Source organism: Salvia splendens, chromosome 16 (genome assembly GCF_004379255.2).
Source record: "Salvia splendens isolate huo1 chromosome 16, SspV2, whole genome shotgun sequence".
NCBI classification, from domain to species: domain Eukaryota; kingdom Viridiplantae; phylum Streptophyta; class Magnoliopsida; order Lamiales; family Lamiaceae; genus Salvia; species Salvia splendens.
The window spans coordinates 11,656,836-11,680,844 of NC_056047.1; the positions used below are offsets into that span (position 1 = coordinate 11,656,836).

General features: G+C 37.6%; 2 protein-coding genes across 2 annotated transcripts; both read right to left on the reverse strand.

The window, feature by feature from the left end:
* Window positions 1-3,858: 3,858 nt before the first annotated feature.
* On the reverse strand, window positions 3,859-10,489 carry LOC121772342 (RNA demethylase ALKBH10B-like). The gene is made up of 8 exons (XM_042169404.1): window positions 9,440-10,489; window positions 8,378-8,479; window positions 7,933-8,030; window positions 7,716-7,833; window positions 5,552-5,671; window positions 5,295-5,407; window positions 5,054-5,208; window positions 3,859-4,739 (listed from the first exon to the last, which is right to left on the reverse strand). The coding sequence occupies exons 1-8, from the start codon at window positions 9,999-10,001 to the stop codon at window positions 4,094-4,096; spliced, it is 1,914 nt and encodes a 637-aa protein (XP_042025338.1). The 5' UTR covers window positions 10,002-10,489; the 3' UTR covers window positions 3,859-4,093.
* A 10,378-nt stretch (window positions 10,490-20,867) lies between these two features.
* On the reverse strand, window positions 20,868-23,578 carry LOC121772218 (probable xyloglucan endotransglucosylase/hydrolase protein 28). Its single transcript, XM_042169227.1, has 4 exons — window positions 23,218-23,578; window positions 23,014-23,114; window positions 22,465-22,673; window positions 20,868-21,658 (listed from the first exon to the last, which is right to left on the reverse strand). The coding sequence occupies exons 1-4, from the start codon at window positions 23,405-23,407 to the stop codon at window positions 21,172-21,174; spliced, it is 987 nt and encodes a 328-aa protein (XP_042025161.1). The 5' UTR covers window positions 23,408-23,578; the 3' UTR covers window positions 20,868-21,171.
* Between the last annotated feature and the right edge of the window lie 431 nt (window positions 23,579-24,009).

Genomic DNA, 24,009 nt, shown 5'->3' on the forward strand with positions numbered 1-24,009 from the left:
TTGAGGAAGTTCACGACGCCCAACGTTGTTAGGTAGAACAACATTTTCTGTTGCCATCTCTTGAAGTCCGTTCCAGTGAACTTCGACGACTTCTCAGCGGGTGGCATCATCCTTGGTGCCATTGGTGCCGAGGTTGTCCCATGAAAGAGACCAAGTCCGTTGCCCCCGTAGGAGCTAACAATTGGTTGGGACACAGTAACCCCCATAGTTGCGTGGAGCATGGAGTCCCCCGCATTTGTGCCGACCCCGAAGGATCCAGCACCCGTGCCGACCCCGATGGATCCAGCACCCGTGCCGACCCCGATGGATCCGACACCCGTGCCGACCCCGAAGGATCCGGCACCCATGCTGCCCCCGAAGGAGCTAGCACCCGTGCCGTGCCCGAAGGCCCCGACACTCGACCCACTGAAGGATCTAATGGAACCACTGAAAGTGGAACCGACCGTTCCACTCGAGGTGAATCCGGTAACCGTCCCGAAGGGGTTGTCAAACACCCACGGGGTTGTTGATGAAGAAGTTGAGAAGCCAGGGGTCGGAATCATCGTTATGTACGACGACGTGTTGATGGGAGCTAGGGGACACGGTGGATGGAACGGTGGCAGCGGCGGTAGACTGGTCAGTCGACATCTACAAGCAAAGGTGTTGATTTCAGTTCAGTTGGTGTGTGTAAAGTCGTTTAGTGGCAAGAATATCTCTTCTTGCGATTGTTGATGAAAACGTGAGATACAAGTCTTCCCCTGCGAAAATTATAAGGAAAGGAAAACAATGAAAATTACACGTTAAACAACTGAACAATTACACGGAAATATGTTGTGGAAAACGGTAAGCCGAGTCGAGGAGTCCTCTTTCCGCAAGACGAGATACGCCCCGGTAGTGCTCTCGGTTTGGCTTGTCGTCCCCAAAGATAAAACGGCTTTGTCTCTGGAGTAGCAGCACCGCTAGCAACAGAGCTCCGGCGAACGGGGGTGAGGCGGGGGCAGAGCTTCGACGGGAAGTTATGCAGAGAGGGAGTATGCAAAAAATGCTTGTGTTGTGTTATGTCTAGAATGCAGAGGATGCATGCCTATTTATAGGCCAAGTCCACCTGCAGGGCATTGATGGAGTCAACAGCCATTATGTGTACCATGATGGCTTGACTGTAACCGTCGGGGGTTATTGACTGGTGCAATAGCCAGTGGGAGCTAAAGAGACACGACGCACCTGGACATGCTACACGACGGGATACACCATGGACCGCCGGGGTCCATTGGGGACCTTTCATCTCCCGTTATACGTCGAGGTCCAGCGGGGACCTTTCAACTCCCGTTGTGCGTCGGGGTCCAGCGGGAACGTTTTGTCTCCCGTCATGCGTCGGGGTCCAGCGGGACCATGACATGGACCAGGACCCGTCGGGGATAGCGTGGAGTTTGGGGTGGTCTAAAAAGAACAAGCGGGGCTCGAACCACGCTCAACGACCAGCTCCAAAGAACAGCCCAAAGACCAATTGCCAAGGCACCAGGCACTCGGTGCACGGTGCGCGGGTCACGGGCGGGCGGCGGCGGTGCGCGCTTGTGCGCGCGTGTGGGCTCTGTCACCCGTCTTATTCCACGATAATTATCACACATGATAATTCATCTGATTAAATACTTCATCAAAGAAGTCTATCATCCCCGATGTGGGATAATTAACACTTAGTTAATTAATCCATTAGTCTTTTCACATAGCTCATTTTTAGCTTTATTGTGACCAACTTTAATATATTATTTCTCACTCACCGGGAATCGGATTTGAGAAAATGAATATACTACGGTCATCTACTCGGAACGTAGATCGACGTTATTGCATTTAATTTCACAAAATTAAATGTCTTGTAATATTTATTATTAGTCAAAAATCATTTGACCAAGCACGATTCCAACATATCTTCACTTTGTTTGGATCAGCCATATGTTGAAAGTCAAGTCTGCAAAATGTGGTTGCCTTATATACAACCAAAGCTAAGTATATGTCCTTGACTTCAGCAGTAAAAGAAAGCAAATGGCTATTTGGACTCATAGGTGAATTTGGAGTGCAACAGAAAGGTATAGCAGTGCACTGTGATAACAGTGGGGCATTGTGTCTTGCAAGGCATCAAATGTTCCATGAACGCAGCAAACACATTGATGTAAGGATGCATTTCATAAGAGATGAGGTGGAGAGTGGCAGGGTGAAGGTGATCAAGATTGACACGGCTCACAACCCTACTGATATGCTTACCAAACCTCTGAGTAAAGAAAATTTTCAGTATTGCTGCAGGCTCGTGGGATTACATGCAGTAGTTTTCTGAGCATTTTTTGATTAGCCAAGGTGGAGATTGTTGAGAGATGGCTAAATCACATCAATGCGGATGCATGGAGGTGCATGGAAGCATAGCACGAAGACACAACACAAGAACAAGAAGTGTAGTTCAAATAGTAGTTGAACTAACGGCTAGTAGCCGTTGGAGCTTGCGGTTGTAACCGCACAAGTTGAGTGAAGCTCTCATTCACTCATTTGAGTTCTTTGCTTGTATAAATAGAGCAATTAACTCATTGTAAAGTGTAATCCACTCTTGTAAAACACTTCTTGATTTTATTGAATAAGATTTCGGTTTCTTCTCTCAATATCTTCTTCATTCTTTCATTGTTTCATTCAAGCTTGTTATTGATATTGTTTGGTCGATTCACCTTGATAATCCAATAATCAGTTAACGCACACATTAATCCATGCCAATTTAATTTAGCAGTTTCATGATTGTGATTTGTGAATGATACACTAAAAACGCTTATTAACTAATGAACAAATAATAAGTTTGAACGTTTTTATTTTTTTTGAAGAAATAGTAATACTCCGTATTTAATTTACTATCTCAATTTAGACATTTTAAAGTTCATTCTATTTCGAACATTATTTTTATGCTTTGGACGGCTAACTGTCACGCCTGTATTGAAGTAGTTCTTTACTTAGCTGAGACCACATCTTAATGTCAGTCAATTTGGAGTAGAAATATACGTGTTAAGCTATTAAATCATACTAGTATTATATAAAATTGATTATTAAATTTAAAAACAAACATTAAACTTGTACTACTATCATTCAAGATTTGAATTCATTTTCACAGGGAGGAGAGTACGTAAGAAATAACCAGGAGAAAATTGTGTTTGATTTTCTAATTCTATTGTGAACATTACATGATAAGGGCCTTTAGTGGTAGCACATAGTTGAATTGTAATTATTGTATTCATACCTAGCAGTACTACATAGGTTGTTGATAATGATGGAAATGATAATTAACCACAGACCAAGATAATAATGAGTTGAATTGATTTGAGCTGCCCTACCTGCTTTTTGTTAAGGCGACACCAAAACTAACTATCTTGACTTATTGCGCCAAAACTTCACACCCAAACAGCCCCCCTCAAATGCCCCATGGTGTTTTCTTTATAGCAACCAAAATTTACTTCTTCACCAAATTTATGCCTACATTCTCATGTTTTTGTAAACACAAGGGGACCAAGCCAGTTATTCGAGGAACGTATTTAGATAGATATTGCAAGTAGATGAACCTAGTACATTTATTCTTTTTTCTGAAAAATCAATTTCCAACTAATGGGGAATTAATAGTACTACATTTATTCTTTTTGATGCATTCACAATAACTTAGTATATTTTGATATCTAGACGAAGGGTTTATATGAAATTCCAACTGTGTACATACCAACACCTGGATAAAACTCAACAATTAGAAGAATTTATGCAAATGAGAAACATGCGAAGCCCAGCTTGAGTTTGGAAAATGCAAAAAGTGTAGTATAAGAGATGGGGAACACATAAAAGCAGCAAATACGCAGAAGAACTAGCTAAAAATGTAATGAGACATAAGCCAGAAAATAAAGGCTTAATTCAATGGTCGAGAAATGTTCCATGTAATGTCCAAGTATACATTGCCAAAAATGAAAAATCTCCTTCCACCCATCACTACAAGTCTCATCACCAAAAATATCCTAGTATTTTCCGCTCTTTACATTTTCATTCAACTATCAACTCCTTTGCCACTGCATGAATCAAGCCTCCAACCTTCTCTTTGCTTTTCTAACTAAACTGCCCCACCTGAGCATTCCAGCTCTTCTTCCTTCGATTTGTCACTACCGCCATTGGACTCTTGTTTTGTGGCTTCATCGTCAACTTTTGGGGATGATCCAGAACCATTTGATTTCCCCGCATTGTGCTCCTCTGCCCTGCCTGACGTCTCCATGCTATTGTTTTCAGTTGCTGCAGGCTGATTTGATGAATTACTGGAGCCCTGTGATGGAAGGAAAACTCCTGTGCCGGGGACAGGCAGGCGAGGCTGACGATGCCGAGGAGGAGCTGCAGGCCATCCAGCAGATGTAGGAGGGAGAGCAACTGGTGCCGGATATGCTATGCCTGGTGCTACAGGGGCAGATACAAACATTGGTGGGACTTGGATTCCATTCGGTGGGGGTAGCTGCTGACGAGCAGGTGATACGCCAGGGGGTGGTACAGGGCCAAAATATTTTGCAGCACCAGGGCGAATATGACTTGGTGACCTGCTAGGGGGTGGAGTCCAAGTGGTGGAAGGAGGTACAAAACGGTGAGCATCACCGCCAATGGTTTTCTTAGATTGCGACTTCACCAATGTAACAAGCATTCGCTGTTTCTGCAGGGACGGGATCGCATGCCTGGCAACATCTGCAGATCTCCCTTGCATTACGATAGTTGATCTGTAAGTAGCAAGAAAAAAATTACACAAGAACAGCAGTAGGAGAAAAAATATATCAAACCAAAAAATGACAAATTTTGCTTGTAACTACAAACTGTTAGTACGGAACAGTTCCTACATAGTGAACAAAGTATGAATGTTAATCATAAGAGGCAGAAGAACATCATGTTGTCTAATCAATCATCAACCCCGTAAAGCAAGTTATCAAGGCCGGGTGATTAGAAAGACGTGCATGCCTGAATGTTACATTGTATGCAATAACAGCAAATGAAGTAAAGAAAATTTATTCGAAAAAGAAAAGATATCTGCAATTACCCTGGTGCAAGAGAGAGTTTCAAAGCACAGCGATAGCTTCCTGGACTATCCACTGGCATTGCCTTACCAAACGACATCTCACACAATGTCAAGGATATTACACACACAGGCCTTCCAAACCATTGTGGCCAGATATGAGGCTGTGAGTGATCACCCTATAAGTGCAAAGAAGCAAATTAGATATGTCACCTTCCATGCAGATAATTAATAGTACATAGAATGCACTACTGTAATATGTGACCTCATTAAAGATATCAATGATGGCTGAGTCCGGTCTGGTGCTAACAACATTTTTATTAAGTAACTTTTCAACAACATCTTGCAGCGCCACCGGGATGGGCTCAATTTTTGGATCTGCAAAATTTATCATAACCCTATTGAACATGTTTAACAATAAACATGTAGAGGGGTGGGTACACAAACAAACAAACACACACACACACACACACTACCAGAATGAAAGACTAGCTTAATCTTCATGCTTGCTGTGGAACATACCTCTAGAAGTTCCTGAAGCAACTTCATCTTCAGGAGGTGCATCTGCAATGGGGACACCCAATTGAATCATCTCTCTTCCATGTCCCTTCATGGGTCTCTTTAAAGCAACAAAAGTTTGACCTGCAGTGGAACAAAAAAAAAAATTGCTTTTGAAGAATAATTGGTGCCCAAAACGACTGGATGGGCAAATGTTTACTCGATGTTGAGCATCATTCATACATTTACTGGTGAAAATAATCGTCCAGATTCTGTAGAGTGTTTTATTATTTTCCAAAGCTTTCAACGTGAAACAACAAAACAAAAGATCAATGCATTCTCCTTACGAGTCGGGACCAGAAAAGATTGGTTAAGACAATGTTGAAAGTGCATAGCTTGATGGGACAATTTCTATTCCTCATTTCAGTGAAGACAATCTAAGACTTCTGTCAATTCCAGTTCATCTACAAATGTAGAAGTAAGAGCAAACATGGAAGGAAGCGCATTGGTTTGACAGACAGTTCCTCTTTTCAGTTGGCTTTCAACTGAAGTCAAGGTTTGACCAAAACAAAGTAGGCTGATGGAATGACTGAGAGAGCAAAAGGAATCCCCATAAAAAGCTACCCATTTAAATACAAGGAGACAATCTAATCTGGAATAAAGGAACATGCTCACGTCACCATGCTAATTCCCACATCTCTAGGTACCCAGATTCTACCAGACAAAAATTTGAATCTTAGTAACTAGGATCATTCTTGCTGGTTGTTCTAGTGGCAAAAATTGAATGCACGATTCTTCCTATCACACATCTGATATTTTAGGCTTGCAATCTTAGAATATATGGGAATTTAATGCCAGAGTCCTGACATTTGTGCTAAGGTGTGCATCCAACTACTCTGTTTACAGTTTACAAGCTGGAATATTGTCTTCACAAGCACCTTTCCAAACTCTTAATGACAAAATGTTTCTAGTTAGGCTGCATGACGTACAGCCGCCACAGGCATGATCATTTCGTTTTGACTGCACTTTACATATGAAAGACCAAAATGGATATAATTTCAGACCCCATAAATGTGTAAATCAGTCCAGTTGAACAGAAAAGTGAAAAATCAGAGATCATACATTTCGACCATTATTACATTTTATTAATGTAATCATTAAAGTTCAGTCATTCTGGAAGCAATCTAACCTATATTAATTTATTTGTATGAGTAGAAACACAGTGCAACATATAACCCCTTTATAGTATGATTGGATTACAGTTCGGATTCTACTTCTGAATTCAGCTCATTAATCAAAACATCAAATAGTAATTATTCACCATGAATGTACACATATTTTAATAAGTAGTAATTCCACATTTCCATTTTTACTAAACAATGAAATCACAGAAGTTAAAAAACCACTTAGGATTTCAGTAATAATTTTTTCCATCAGTTTTATACTCCATTGGTTAAAATAGAATTCAGTTAACAATGAAGTTCAATTTCACTTTCAATTTTTGGTGATCTTAGTTGCAAATAAACTAAAATGTAAGCCCAGTTCAATCAAATGTGCAACACTGGCTTTTCAGTTCTCAGGAAAAAAAAATCTATTACATGATCTAATATTATACTTCTATTAGGTGATTATAACTATCCCAACATTCATTTACAAAGAGAATACAACATGACTCAGTCTACTGGGACACCAAAATGCTACTTTGATTCTCAAATCTCTTATTAAAGAACGATCCTAAGGAAACATAATTGTTCCTCTCCTACATGAATTGCATGTAGATTTAACTGGATTGTCAACTTAATCAGCATTTCATAAAGGGAGTGACCTAGCTTCACTATATATTTTCTTTTTGTTAATCTTACTTCAAACTATGTGCAATATAGATGTTGCAGAGAATAAAGTCTAACACCACTTCACTAGCACTGCTACGCCTAACACAGACATTTTTTGAATGGTGATAAAATCAGCCTAAAAACTCCATCAAGACACAGTTAAATGAAACCAAATGCTTAACCATCTCAAAGAACATCATCTATATTTATCACCCAATCCAAGTTATGAAAGGGCCATTCCAAATCAAAGGCTCAAATTTGATAACACTTTGACTGAAAAAAGCAAAAAAAAAAAGAGAGAGAGAAATATGTTTAGTTTTGTAGGTTGTGCCACAAATAGCTACCACCAAACTTACCTTGCAGCTGCCCTCGCTTCCCAGCAGCTCTCAAATCATGTACCAAATTATTTAGCTTTAAAATTTCTGAATCATCAAATAAATCTTCATAGAGCTTCAGTCCTTCAGTTATATTAACCTATAATTCAAATTATCAAACGCAATAATGTCTTGACAACTGAGCTCATCTAAATTAAGAAAATAAATGTATGATAACAAGATGAGTGAAGGAGATTACTGATATTCCATCACATATCTCAGAAGCAACAAAAGATTTTGGAGAAACTTCAAGTTTCGATTTCTCGACTAATCCAGATCCATCCACACTGCAAGACCCTGATAATGGGGAAGTAACAGGAATGGGATTATATTACAAGAAAATAGCTACCTACAAATGCTGAACCTTATTTTTATTTGCTTGCTAACATATTCATGCATGATATTGATTAAACTTAAATGGCATTTCAAACACGCATAAGAGGTACTCTGGTCAGCTACCAAAGTATAGCCTATCCAAAATCTCAGTTAAACATATGGACATATTAGACATTCTAAATAGCTAGCACTTGTATACTGGAAACTAATCCTACAATCAATTCGCCTTTGGTCACAGAAATTATAAAGATATTGGAACGGTAAAAGTATAGCCAAAAGGATATGGAGAGTTGGATTTCAAATAGTACCCCTGTCCTCTGCCTCAGCATCTGCATGAGCAACAGCTTCTTGTGTACTTCTCTGTGTTGTTGCTGTACCAGTTTCTTCAGATTTTTCATCGAGTTCCGTCACTTCATACATAAGCAAAAAGTAACCCATCAGAGGATTTTTTTTTTCCGTTTCCTTTCCTCTTACCATAATAGATAAGTGTTTTTAATATATGGAAGATAGAATAGCAAACCTAATTACGAAGAATGCATACTTAGGACCAAGAAGGGCACTACTTAATTTGGACACACATGTGTGATATATCTAACCATTAACTTCCAAGAAGACACTTCACAGTGAAGAGAGAATTCAAATTGAAACATTAAAGTTTATAGATTCTCCTGAATCATTAGGAAACTAATTAAGCCAATTCAGGAAGTGTGGTACAAATGACATGTTAAAGCAGACGTGTCAGATTTTTCAGCAGGGACAAAATCATAAAGCGCCTCGAGAGAATTAGGCCATTTCAAAATAAGCATATTATGCGATACGTAGAACCCCAGTGGTTTGCCAGACAACAGGAAATGGTGCAACGGACAAATATCCAAGAGATTTCAGAAAAAAAAAATCTACAAATTTGAATGCACATTCATGAACATAAACAAGAAAGATTTCAATGATACGAAAAAGAAAAAACTAGCCAATAAAATGAGGAAGTACTTTCCGGCTCATATAGTTTCCATATAAATCAACAAAATTTGCAATCCATCCCCTTGACTTCCCTGTTGAGTATTTAGTTAGCTGCATACTTGATGTCTTTTTATACATAAAAGATGGATTCATTGCCATTAATCTCATAAGAGAACAAGAAGCCAAATTCAATTTCATATTTCACCAGACTAAAAGTGGATCATTAATAACTGATCAGATCCAATAAATTTCCAATTGCCGATTGGTTTCGAAATAAATAACCTACTAATTAAACCAAAATAACAAGTAAAACAGATTCGTTGGCTTCCCAACGAAAAGCATTCACATTTAAAGGAATCTTGTACACGCAGAAACAAACACTCAAATTCATTGAAAACAATTTGGTTTGTTACCTTCTGTATCCTCCTTCTTCTCCACCTTTGCCTTGTCCCCTTCATCCAGTTTCTCAATCATTTTCAGATTGCTTTTACAGTAGCCATTGTTGAGATCCTTCCCGTTCATCTCTCCACCAAAATTCTGCACCTCAAGTCCCCCTCTCTGTCCCCTGCCTCCTCTCCTAAACTCCTTCCCTCCTCCTCCTCCTCCTCCTCCAGCCATCCTCGCAACCCCCTCAAACCCCACCACTTTCTGCTGCTTCCTCCAACCAACCTGCTGCAGCGCATAAACAACATCCGCCACCGAGTAGTACTGCTGCATATGCAAAATTGGATTCCAATTACACCTCCTCTGCTGAACGGACCCTATCACACCGTCATATTCCCCAGGCTCACCCACCGCCATCAAATGGTGGCACAGCGCGTCGATTATCGCGTTGGCAGCTGCAAATTCACCTCTCAGCCACATCAAACACCCCTCCCTCTCATCCACCTGATAATGCGGCGGCTGTTGCTGGTGGTTGTACCATTGTACCGGGATTTTATCAGGCACCACCATAGCCCCCGATTGCATTGCCATAGCAACAGATATTACACTGCACACTATATACGCCAATGCCGACAACCTATACGCCTATATATATTTGTCAATCACAATATTCGCAGTTTATATACGTAGAATTGCGTATTTGATCAATACGTTAACGCGTTCAGATACGAATTTAGCTCATCGCAAGGTGTTTACCAGATCTGCGATCGGGTTAAATACGTAAAATTGGTTAAAATTTGGGAGACGATTGTGAGAAGGATTGTTGTACCGCAATGTGTGTGCGAGTGCAGTAATAGTAGTAGTAGTAGTAGTACGGATGCGAATTTCAGATCTGAGAGGAACGTGATAAGGAGGAAATCAGTGTGTGAAAAAAACTAAGATCTGCGAGAAAATCGCTTGTGAAACACGCTGATCTTAAATGGTGCTCTTTCTGCTGTTCGTTTTACTGTGTGTTGTGCGTTTTTATGGGGTTTACTTTACGGATTCTGCTGCTTTTTTCTTGCGAGAAAAGGAAATCAAATGTGTATGTGTGTATCTGTGTGTATGCATTCTTACTTCTTAGTATTATTAATAATAATTACTAGTAGTATTAAATTAGATTAAATTCAACCCTAAGAAGATTTGGCAGTTCGTTCGATTACGGTTATTTGACCAAATTCTTAATTGAACTCCAACATTTTATGAACATTACCTTATAGAATTTAGTTATCTCATTTTTTACTTGAATAAACTCGACAGTCTAGATTTGAAGTTTGGTTATAAATTGAGAAATTTTGAAGTATTTGTGGTTATTGATAGAGTTCATTAATTACTTTCCGTTTATTATGTAAATTGAATAATGGATTTAGTAAGAATTTGGGAGAAGGTCAAATTTGTCAATTCGACTGAACCGGAAATATTGGTAGGAGAGGAATAAGTTTGGTAGAAGAAGTGGTGCGAATATTTTTAAAATTTTAATTGCAATTCACATGTGAAATTGAATTTTAGGGTAGTTAGTATAGCCGTATAAGATGTTTCCGCTTTATTCTCATAATTTAGATTTCCAACTATAATAAAATGCATATTTTGTATGTATATATAAGAAAATCATAAAGAGAAGTGATAAATGTACATAGATTATAGCTATAAAATTGAATTTTTCAATATTTTATATTGAAAATGAATTTATAAATATGAATTAATTTAAAATAATCATTTCATAACAATTTACAAAAATATTAAAAATTTAAATTAAATACCAATAAAATGAACTAAAATTTGAACAAATTTCATTTTTTTTTAATAATTTAGACTATAAAAAACATGCATGTGCTATGAAGGTTCCAATAATTGAAATGGACATAACAATGCTATCAAAAGCTCACTCGACAAAAATAATTCAATTCACAGTTATAATGTACTTGCATTGTGTATAAAATTTTGTGGGTGGGGCATAAGTACTCAAGGAAAATTTGGGATATTTCATAGTATAATAGTACGAGTTGTGAAACCAACATATGTTCATTTAAATATTGAGCTAGGAATCACACTTTATAATTGACTCTCCTATTCGTTCTTGTTGGTATTCTTCGCTTGATTGCAAGTTTGTTTGATTTGTATAAAGAAAACAATAAAGAACTATCAAGCTAGTATGAAGTTTATTTTTCCTAAAATTTACTGTACGTTTGTTAGATATATCAAGATTCAAAACCACATTTCCAAGGTATATATTTTGCTTAAATTTAATAACTAGACGAAATAAAAAAGTACTAATAATTATTCTTTATTAATCTAGTAAGTCAACGCAAGTAGTATATCTAAACAAATTGGTGTTGATGATGCGTCAAATCCGCCGATTTAATATTAGTATTCGAATTTTAATATTATCAGTTACGTACACGGTTGTTTTATTCAAAAAAGCAATAGATCAACCCTTGTTCAACACAAAAAAGTTGAAAAGAAAACATTACTATGAAGCAAATGGTACTTTAGAGCAATATGTTTAGAGCAATAGATACATTCCCCTAAACATATACTCCTATTGTATATATTTACTAGTACTATTTACTCAAAAAAATTGTTTTATTTTGTTATTTTAGGATGTTCGTAATTTAAAGTACCATTTGCTTTTTTTCATTTTAGGCAAGATGACCCACCATTCATCTAACTCATTATATTCACATTTTGATTATAAAACCAATAGCTAAAAGTGTAGCCCACTTTCCACTAACTCATTTCTCCATTTTTCTTCACAAATTCAAACAATTTCTTAAAACTCATGTCAAGTCAAAATAGGACTATAAATGGCAGACGGAGGGAATAAATATTATGTTTTGTTATTTCTTAATAATAAGTAGTACTCCCTCCGTCCCATGTTACTTGAGGCCTTTCTTTTCGGCACATGATTTAAGAAAGTTGTGTTTAGTGAGTTAAATAAAGTAGAAGAGAGAATAAAGTAAGAGAGAGATGATAGATGATAAAGTAAAAGAAAGAATAAAGTAAGTGTAATTAGATGTTTTATTTTTAACTAAAAAGATAAATGACTCAAGTAACTTGTGACAACCCAAAATGAAATACGACTCAAGTAACTTGGGACGAAAGAAGTATATATATAACTGACCCGACATACTCTTTTTGATTTTTAGTGATTAATGATAACTCTTTTTTTAGAAAACAGTGACAATAATTTTATACTCCTACATTCCAAATGTTGTTAAATGTATCACGGTCTGTATCATGGAATGAGTTTGGGGCAATTTTGTGTGTTGGGTTGGGTCAGGATTGGATCGACCCGGCCTTCAAGCATGGTGGGTGCGTGCAGGTTTGTAAGTGCGCACAGAAGAGAATTACTAGTATATTGAAATTTATTTAAATATAATTATCATTCAAATCACTATTTTTTTTTATAAAATACTCATTTTGGAGTAATTTTTAGAACATTACAAACATATCAATCTTTTTGCAATTAAAATTAGTCCGAAAATTTTGGTGACCCAAACCTTCAAACTACTACATTTGACCATTTGATTTCATAAATCAAATTTGACACAATCAATTCTATGCATTTTGTGACTTACGAGCTATTTGTTGACGTCAATTATTCTTTTCTCAAAAAATGCATAATATTATCCCACTATACTGGACCTTGGAACTCATCGTTGTTTTAAGGTATCGTTTACTCATTGCAATATTTTCAAATACAAATCGAAATTTCAATCTACTATTTTTAAAACATACAATCTCATTTTTTTATAGATGTCAATGAGAGATATTCAACAATCAAATGGTTTTCATTTATACCCTATATAATTATAGTCTATAGTCAATTTGCAGGTGTTTTATTTTATTAGATCCTATTTAATTGCTGCGACTTCTATAGTCTATCCTAGTAATTGCTAAGACTTCTATAGTCTATATATAGTCTATAATCTATATACCTTACGTTTTGGTTAGGCCATCCACAACGCTGTTCATATACCGTTCCTAAACCGTTCCTTAAACCACTATTTGAGGGCCCCACTGTACTTTTTTACTCCATTCCTTAACTAAGGAACGGAACCTGCAACCCTCGTTCCTTAACCGTTCCTTAACCGTTCCTTAAATTACTATTCATTCAATTTCATTTTTTTTTAATTTCAACTCAATTCAATTAAAAAAACAAACACATTTTATTAAAAAACACACAACATTAAAACAAAGTTACAACTTAAACTTAAAAAAATAAAAAGCACACAATTAAAATCATAAAAAAATAAAAGTACACAATTTTAATAATTTCATCCGCCAAAGTTTGCCCAAATGTGCTCAATTAGATCATGTTGGAGTTGGGTGTGGGCGCTAGAGTCGCGTGTCCTTGCACGAATAGATAACCGTTCTTGTATAGACGGATGCGCTCCACTTCGAGGCGGACTACTTGCGGTTGAGCTTCCGGGGGATTCGGGGTCGAACCAATTTCCCGCCTCGGGTCCTTCGTCTTGGACAATCATGTTGTGCAAGATTATGCACGTATACATGATGTCGACCATGTTCTCCATGAACCACGTACGAGCCGGGGCTTTGATGATGTTGAAGCGCGCTTGGAGAACCCCGAACGCCCTCTCCACATCCTTGCGAGCAGCCTCCTGCTTCTGCGCAAAAAGAGCCTGCTTTGGGTTCGCAGACCCACTGCACGTCTTCACGAAGGTAGGCCACTTCGGGTAGATGCCATCGGCGAGATAGTACCCCATTTTATAAAGCCGATTGTTGGCGACGAAGTTGATGGCCGGCGCTTTACCATCCAAAACTTCGGTCAAGAGGTCGGACTGGTTGAGCACGTTTACGTCGTTGTTCGACCCGGGGACCCCGAAGTACGCGTGCCAGATCCAAAGGCGGTAGTCGGCAACAGCCTCGAGTATAACGGTTGGGTGGGCACCTTTGTGGCCGCTCGTGTAGGACCCCTTCCACGCCACCGGGCAATTCTTCCATTGCCAGTGCATGCAATCGACGCTGCCGAGCATCCCTGGGAATCCGTGCACTGTTTCGTGAAGGTCGAGAAGGAACTGACAATCGGCCGTGCTTGGCCTCCGGAGAAATTCGTCGGTGAAGGCTGCCCGGATGCCTTTGCAGAATTTGAGCAAGCACATTCGCCCAGTGCTATCTCCGATGTGGAGGTATTCGTCGAACATGTCGGCCGTTTGTCCAGTCGCAAGCTGGCGGATTGCTGCAGTACATTTCTGCAGCGTCGTGTGGCTGGGACGTCCGACCGCGTCGAACCCTTCCTGGAAGAACTCTTCCCGGGCTGCCAAAGTATTCGCGATGTGGAGAAATAACGGTTTCCCCATGCGGAAACGGCGACGGAAGTACGTATCTCCCCAAACCGGGTTATCGCAGAAGTAGTCGCGTACTAACCTTGCGGCGGCTTCCTCCCGGTTACGATGGATGTACGTACGGGAGCGACGTTGGGGCGGAGCGGCTTCTTCCGCCTCCCGTCGTCGATCTTCTTCAAGTGATTGTTCCAATATTTGACGCATTTGTTCATAAGGATCCATTAGTTTGATTAAATTTGGGAGAAGGAAAATAGAGTTGATTTGAGATGAAAATTGGGGTGGAAATAGAGAGAAATAGATGTGTGTTTGTGATTGAAATGAGTATGAAATAGGAGTATTTATAGAGTAAATAAATAAATAAAAAAAACGGCTATAAAATTAACGGTCTCATTACCGTTAATAAAAAAAAATTTTATTTTTTTTTTATTAAATTCGAATTTTTTTTAAAAAAAATGAATTATTGCGTCATCGGGACGAAGCCCACTCGCGGGGCAGCGAGTGGGCTTCACGCGTCGAATGGGAGTCCGCCACGTCGCCTCGGCGCGTGGCGGAACGTTTCGTTCCGCGTTCCGGAGGAACGAAACGCGGCACGGCATGGGAACGGTGGCGGCACGGAATGGCGACGGAACGCACGCTGCAACGCGTGCCGCCGCGAAACCGTTCCTCCGGAACGGCATAGGAACGGCGACGGCACCGCGTTGCGGATGCTCTTAATACCGGTGCAATATTTTATAGCGCAACGTACTTTATTGCCTACTTGTGGTCCTTGCATTTATTTTATTTAAATGCAACTGGCCCATATTTTGATTATGCACATTATACATATGCATGATATTTGATTTTTTTATTTTATTTTATTTTATTGTGTTGGAAAGAAACCACATATCGTTACTAATTCCCATGCTCGGAATCAGCAAGTTCTCGAAGTTACTCAATAAATCGGGACCTCTATGTAATTAATGGCGGAACAACACTTTTTACTCAAAGTTCCTCCTAATTATAAGAAATAATACTAATAAATTAAAATTAGAAAGAAATTTTTAATGCAATTGTAACATGGTGATACTTAAATCACGTCACAACGTTAAAAATAACTGTTAAAAATAACTAGATCAAAGATAATAGTAACTAATATCAAAATTTTGCTATTAGATTAAAGATTTAGTAGTTACAATAATATTAATAGGATTATATTCTAAGGAATGAATACAATTACTAAATTCCAGTCGAAAACTAACGCGGCGGCCCATATGAAGAAAACTAATCAGTTCAACAATCTAGAACGAGTGTTTTGTCAGCTATCTATACATAATCGAAAATTAAATACACAAGAGTGCATGAGTTGAGCTAGTAATAGAGTAGATAGTAGAGTGTATAAATTCATATCGATGTAACCAATTAGAAAGAGATTGATTGAGCACTGTATAAATTCACATCAACACAACCTATTAGAAAGAGATTGATTGAAGTGGTGGTAATTGTTAAATGAGGTGACGAAAATGATATTTATAGAATGTGAATAATTTCAGAAAAAAGAAAATTTAAAGAGCTAATTAAAGAGTCGTTGGAATGACAGTATAAAAGTAAAAGAGTTACTATATAATTAAATTCAGAGATATCACAAAACTTTTTCAAAAATTTATTTTTTCCCATGAATTTTGAACTTGACATATAATATTACGAAGAGGGAACCTCTTTTTAGGTCCACGAACTTTGCCAAAGTATCATTTTAGGTCCGTGAACTTTGAAAATATCATTTTAGGTCCGTCAACTACAATTTAATATCATTTGAGGTATTTTGAGCTTTTTTCGGACGAAAATACCCTTAAGACTTTCAAAGGTCAATTTGGACAATTCTTTCGCCACTCATCTTGAGTCAGAGACCTAGAGTCCACCAATTTTTAACAGCAAATTTCTATATTTAAATTCAATTTGGATGTTAATTGATCTTCATTCTGAAACTCATACAAATAATAATCCGAATGACAATCCAAATTAATAGCTATCTAATTTCAAAACAAATAAACTAAATATAATTCACAAATCACCTATAGTAAGTTGTTAAAATGCAGTTTACATTGAAAAAATAAAATAAAGTATCAAGTCTCAATTCACTATCCTTAAATAATTGGTCATCTAATAATTGAAAAATTAACACATATTTTTTACGGCAATTTTTAATTATATTTAAATTCAATTTGGATGGTAATTGAATTAAATAGTAGTAAAAAAAATTGTTGGACTATAGGTCTTTGACGCAATATGAGTGACGAAAGAATCGTCCAAAGTGCCCTTTGAAGGCCTTAAGGGCATTTTCGCCCGAAAAGGGTTCAAAATACCTCAAATGATATTAACTTGTAGTTGACGGACCTAAAATGATATTTTTAAAGTTCACAGATCTAAAATGACACTTTGCCAAAGTTCGTGGACTTAAAAAGATGTTCCCTCTATTACGAATAATAGTATGTGCCTTTGTATCTAACTTCTAGAGACTTTGTAATCACATTCCTATAAATTTTCAGTAGTAATCATATCATATGTGGTGTGATAATAAATGAAAGGTTGCCGGATTTTATCGTTGGTTGAAAATTTTTAACATCTATTTAAGTTCGTAATATTATATGTCAAGTTTAGAGTTTATAGAAAAAAAATAATTTTTAAAAAATTTCATGATATTAGACACCAATATCACTTTAATTTAATTTCTTCAACGTAATTTAAAAAATAAAACTCGAAAAACATCCATATAATGTTGCGTGTAGGGCATGCTCGCATGCCATTGGTCGTGATATTAGACACCTCATAAGCCACATTGTGGGCCATCTCGGCAGCTTCCTCCTCATCCACAACAACGGTCCTTGGCCGTTAATTTCGGCCAACCCCCAAAATGTCAAATTTTGATTATCTAGTGTTTGGTACACTTAATTAAGTTTAGTGGAGGTCTTGATGTGATTTACGGTTCATCAAATGGTATTAAAACATGTGAATCATTCACCCTTTTGTCAACAGCAATTTCTTGAAAAATTGGAGAGCATAGTAGTAGTACAAGTCCATAACTTAAATTCAGCACAATATCAAAATCAAATATTGATTAAGTTAATAAAGAGCAAAGAAATACTTTATGCTTTTGTTGCCCATTTGATAGTTTAGCACCTTGTCAATGTACACACTAACACATACTAGTACATTCATTAATACATTGTATTATAAATGTGTTTTGACTTACAAATGAATTAGCCGCATAACTTTTATTTATTTATTTTTATTTAAGAATAATATGAAAAAAAGTTACGTTGTTAGTGTGTGAAATAGTCCATCTGTACATAAAAGACTAAAGTCTCAATTTGGTCCTTAACATATTACATTTTTTTTATTTTGGTCCAAAACATTATCTTTTGAATTATTCGGTCCCTCACATTTGAAATCGGATCACATTTGGTCCATTTTGGACGGTTCCGTCAAACTTTTGATGGTTTTATTTACCGGGTCACAAATCCGTCACTAATCCGTCACTAACTGGGAGAAACTAATCCGTCACAAATCCGTCACTAATTTGGTAAAATATTTTAATATAATCACAAATTATTTGACTGAAAATTCATTTTTTTTAGTGTTGTCTGGAACATTCAAAGAATATTAAATTTGGTGAAATATTTTAATATAATCACAAATTCACTGCCCGATCTTTCGCCCTCTCTTCGGCATCAACAACCTTTATCCACCATATGCACCTCCGTAGGGCGCCGGCGGCGAAGAACCGTTAAAATAACCACCTTCGTCGCCATAATTGGAATAGCCATTATTGTAATTATACATAGGATAAAAAGTGTTTGAGTTGTGATTAATGGAATAATTAGGATTGGGATAGTATGAGGAAGAAGATTCACCCATATACATACTTTCTGGATTCATCGGGTGCTGCGTGTACACCACAGACGACGTCGTATGCTTCTTCATGTAATTCACATTCATAAAGCCACCGCCGTTAGGGATATTCAGATTGAGATTCTCATAGCCCGGGAAATAGCCTCTAGCGCCGTAGGAGAGCTGCTCCTGCTGCTGGTGGAGGTGGTGCGGCGGCGAGATGACGTCATGGTGATGCAGCGAGTCCAAGTTGGAGCCGCGGCCGCCATCGTCTTCGTCCTCCGAATCGTCGGAATGGAAGTGCAGATGGGAGCCGGAGTCGGAGCGGGAAGGGAGGTGGTGGTGAATTTTATCCGGCGGCGAGGCGGAGGGAGAATCCCCCTTTCTGTGCGCCGGGAGGTTGAGAACCGGCGAGGGCGGGGAGTGGAAGGAGGCGTTGAGATCCTGACTGAAGAAGCGGTCGAGAGAGACGCCGACCTCCTTGAGGGAGTGGAGATAAGCCACGTGAGCCTCGGCGAAGGCGAAACGCTGTCGTACGGCTTCGTCGAGGAAGCTACAGCGCTCCCGGCATAGAAGCACCGCCGGGCTTGGAGGTGGCGCAGCCCATGGATTGGTGAGTGGATTTGAGACTAAAAAAAGGAGAAATTGGAGGTAAAATCAAGTGATTTTGATTAAAGCATGGTTGATGAGGGAGAAATTTAGGGTTGGGGGAAAAGGGGAAAGGGAAGGAATCTTTTCTCCCAGTGACGGATTAGTGACGGATTTGTGACAGATCAGTTTCTCTCAATTAGTGACGGATTTGTGACGGATTTGTGACCTGGTATTTAAAATCGTCAAATATTTGACGGAACCGTCCAAAATGGACCAAATGTGATCCGATTTCATATGTGAGGGACCGAATAATTCAAAAGATAATGTTTTGGACCAAAATAAAAAAAAAATGCAATATGTTAAGGACCATTTTGGGACTTTAGTCTACATAAAATAAAAAAATGTGATTTGCGTAGCCTTTCGGTTGATGGAACAAAACAACACGTCAGCAATTGGAGTAGTTTTTAATTGTTTATTCACTCTACGAAAGTGCTAGGAGTACAATAATAAAGGAAAATTTATTTGGTTAAATATTGGTCAATTCATAACTTATTGAAAAAATGGAGTAATAACTAATTACATTACAGTTTTTGTTCATTTCTTAATTATTCCATATAATTAAAATTTTAATATAAATTTGTTGTGAATTTTGTACTTTTCATCATTATACTTTCACCAACTACGTAATACTCCCTTTCGTCCCATAAATTGTCACAATTCGACCGGACGCAGATTTTAAGAAATGTATAGGAAAGTAAGTTGAAAAAAATTAGTGGATAACGGATCCTACTTCTATTACTATACACTCCTTCTGTCCCACTTTAGAAGTTATAGTCACTTTTCTGCACTCGTTTTATAAAAATAATAACAAATAGTAGTTAAAATGGAGAAATTGTAATGTAAGATTGAAAATAATATAGAGAAGATTTTGTCAAATGTCTGGTTTAGTATGAGCAAAATTTTCAAATGCCCTTCAAGCAAATCTCGGGATGTTGACTTATTGTCTGTATACTATCGCAGTTTTGACACATTGTCACGTACATAATATTAATATTTATTGGTCGGCTTTAGACTAAATATTCCACGCATTTGTCGGTTAAACTTCCTCTTGAAAAACAAGTTTGTAATATTTAACCATAGATGTCATATGAATTCATTAATTCAAACCAAACTACATTAACTATTTCTTGACTAAAGTTTCTTATTCCGTCAACAAATTTTAATGATACATAATCTTTCAAAACATTTAGAATTTATATATTTCAGAATCTATAAATTAAAACCACTCATTAAAATTAAGTGTGTAATACATAGTTGATAAATTGAATTGATCAATTACAAAATTAAGTAGGATTCAATAATTAATTGAATTAATTTCAATATACGCTATTTAAACTCCGGATCATGTTTAAGACTACATAGAATCTGTCCCATGATGGTAGATTTTAAAAATAGGCCCACATTTTTGGGAGATGGGTGTGAACAGAACAAGTCTGACAGTTCAATGACTGAAACAGGCCTTCAAACGTTATAAAATCATAACAAACAAACATGCTTTGATAACATCAACAATTTCAAATAAATGGAATCCTATTCCCATCACCTCCAAACAACCCCACCATATCTCATTTAAATACTACTCTAATAACTCCACATGTTGTATTATTTTATATTTATTCAATCAAGATGGTGCTACAAATGTTCCAAGTAAACAAATCAAATTCTTCAAACATAAATTAAATAATGAAAAACCAATGAGGAGAAAACTTGATGGGAAAACTAAGGTATGAAATGAAATCTATATACATACCCCCATCATATCATAATCAATGCCCCATATAGAGGAATAAATCCTTTACCAAATGCTTCTTACCCTCTATGTGCTTCTATTCATTCCTCTACCCACAGCCACCACAGCCCTAAACCAATCCGGAAAGACAATGCCGGTGGCACGCGCCTCATCACAGGGAGGATGCCCCCGCCCGGACAGGCCTAACACGGACGCGGTGGTGCCTCTTGTGGCGGCGGGCACCACCGAACACGACAGGGTTGAAGCCTCGAAGCCGCTCGGCCTCCTTGGAGTCGATCACGCACTCAGAGAGAGGGGCCTTGTATCGAGCACGGTCGTAGCAGTACGAGTATTGCATGTGCTTGCTCCTGAAACTAGCCATCTTCGTTCGCTGTTGGCTTGCGATGGTGGGGAGTGTCGGAAGTGAGTCGCATTCGGACGGCTCGGTGGGGTCGACAGCGCATCCATGGAGGACGAAGTCGGAGAACTCCGCAATGTAAGGGGCATATTTGTAATTAACTCTGTATTTGCCTCCATTTGTGGCCCAACCGGATCCATCCCATATTGTTGCATACAATGACATTGGTTTGGAAGGGAAGTCCCCACCCATGGCTTCTGTCTTCTTGATCTCTCTTATGGGAACATTGTCGATGTAGAAGCTGCAAAACACGCGATAAAATCAAACGGGATGTTATCAAGAACGGGGTTATACGATTCTGAAAATGGACGCTCGTGGCCAGAGAATAAAGGCAAGAGCACCTAACCAATTCTTGTTATATGTTGGGAGTGTTAAAGGAAATGGAAAAGTGCAAAGAAAAAGTATTACCACAGTTAGCAGATTGGAAAAGTAAGGAAAAAGAGGAAAACAAGAATCAAGATACATGTTTCCCTTTACTTGTCATCTCATAAATCAAAGTGATAACATTACAAAGAGAATCATCAAAGCTTTTCAGACATGATATCAAAAAGTAAATAGTGAAGAACTAGGCTGTCATTGCAATCCTATGCTATACCAAATTTCATAATGAATTAAGACCAACTTGATCATGAACTCAAATTTCATTTCAAAGACACTATATATGCCCAATCAACTGCCAAGAAATAAGTGGGCATAAGAAGGGATCAAACAAGACAGCAGAGGCTACACACAACATATGTACTCCCAAAAAAGGAAAACAAGTTTTCTACCATTGATAAGAAATCGAAAGGGACACAACAACTGCAACTCCAGAAACAGTTAAAAGGGGTGAAAATAAAACCCAAAGTATGTATGTAAATCTAAAACTACCCACAGCATCAAACAAGCCACAAGCTGTTTTTGCAGAGCTCAAACAACAACATTTCATCACCTATTCCAACATTATCAATATATGCCAAGTCTATCTCTTCATGATACATCATCAAATCAAATGCATACGCAACAATAATAGGCAATTTAAATTCCGTGTTGAAATTCAATACTTACACAATCTCATTCTCAGTCAAGAGGATGCTATATTGGTGGAAATCCTCAGAGGGATCAAACCAAAGGCCATATCTCTCCTCTCTCCCAGTGTTAGTGCTTCCATTTCCATAAATATTTGTCTGAATTCTCCACTCTTTACCCCTAATGTTTCCCAAGAACTCAAAATCGATTTCATCATGGTTCTTCTCATACGTGTCAGCATTCGACATCTGTCGTGATGAACAATAAAAAAACAACTTTGAATAAATCCAATTAGGTCAAGAATCTTGAATCAAAATTGCATGTGATTTCATCAATTTTTTATTGGATGGTCACAATTACACTTCGGTTGAAACATCATCTATATTCAATTTCTCATGAAAAACTCATAAAAATCTATTCTACCATGCAAAAACTCTATTGATTTTTTATTCAAAAGAAACTGACAAAAACTGATGGTGCAAAAAATTTAGGGAAGCCATTCAAAATTGGTCTTTGTGACAATCAAAGACACCATTTTTATTTCATAAACAGAAAAGTTTTTATAAATTTTTTTCAACTTCCACTTACATAGAAAGCAACAACAACTCCAGCTGTATAATCTGCAGGAAGCTTGATTGAAGCACTGAAATAGCCATGAAGGTAAAGGTCCTGTGACACAAACCCAGAACCTGCAACACAAACCATCCATTAAAAATCCAATCTTTACGACTATAAGCCAAAATTTATGCCAGAAATCACAAAGCAAACCAAGAAAAGGGCTAAATCACCCACCTGTTCTTTCGTCCAAAGAGATGTGAGCAGATTTTCCATCTCTAAGAACCATGAGATTTCCATCGCCAAACAGGTGCGAGTAGCCTTCATCAAAGGATACTATTGGAAGGTTTCCGGAAAACCCATTAACTAAGAGGGAGAGAAAGGCAGAGGCGAAGACAAAGGTGAAAATTTTATTGCGAGAAATCATGGCTCTCTCTTATAACCAAAACAGAGCCCTTAATTCTTCAGAAATATACTTGTTTTGTGTTGTGTATTGAAAGAGAGCCACCTATTATAGAAGCAAATTGAGTAAGTGTGTGCACGGGGGAGGTCTCGAATCTCAATCGCTGCAGCAGAGAGAGAGAGAGAGAGAGAGAGAGAGAGACAGAGCAGCAGCGTGGTTTTATAGTTTTATTGATATACACAGTTTTTCTTTTTCCAGTCAAGGATTTAGTTTTTTAAAAAAAAAAAGTAATTGTAGTAGTACTATTTATTTCCTTGCTCTAAATAAGAAGGGTCCGTTTCATTGACAATATTATAATTATTTTTTGCTTTTGATTTCTTTTTTATTTTATTAAAATTTGTACCGTTATTAACGATTCTGCAAGGGAAAATGTAAATACATAAAAGGTAAATTTACCTCTTTAAAAAGGTGAATATATTTCTTAAAAACTAGTGAATTCTAAAAGAAGAAAAAAAAGTAAATTAGAAAAGATATAGAAAATAATTACTACCATATTAACTTTTGTGGAGAGATAGAAGAGATAAATATACCTCTTTAAATTATCTTTTTTCAAAAATAAAGAATGC

Bases quoted from the DNA above. Each gene is read 5' to 3' on its own strand.
- LOC121772342 (XM_042169404.1), bottom strand. From the start codon at position 10,001: ATGGCAATGCAATCGGGGGCTATGGTGGTGCCTGATAAAATCCCGGTA. The intron at 8,480-9,439 runs GTAACAAACCAA...TTATGTATGAAG, and splicing joins GAAGAAGGAGGATACAGAAG to TGACGGAACTCGATGAAAAA. The intron at 8,031-8,377 runs GTACTATTTGAA...CCCCATTATCAG, and splicing joins TGCTGAGGCAGAGGACAGGG to GGTCTTGCAGTGTGGATGGA.
- LOC121772218 (XM_042169227.1), bottom strand. From the start codon at position 23,407: ATGATTTCTCGCAATAAAATTTTCACCTTTGTCTTCGCCTCTGCCTTT. The intron at 22,674-23,013 runs GTAAGTGGAAGT...TCATCACGACAG, and splicing joins GAGTTGTTGTTGCTTTCTAT to ATGTCGAATGCTGACACGTA. The intron at 21,659-22,464 runs GTAAGTATTGAA...CGTGTTTTGCAG, and splicing joins TTGACTGAGAATGAGATTGT to CTTCTACATCGACAATGTTC.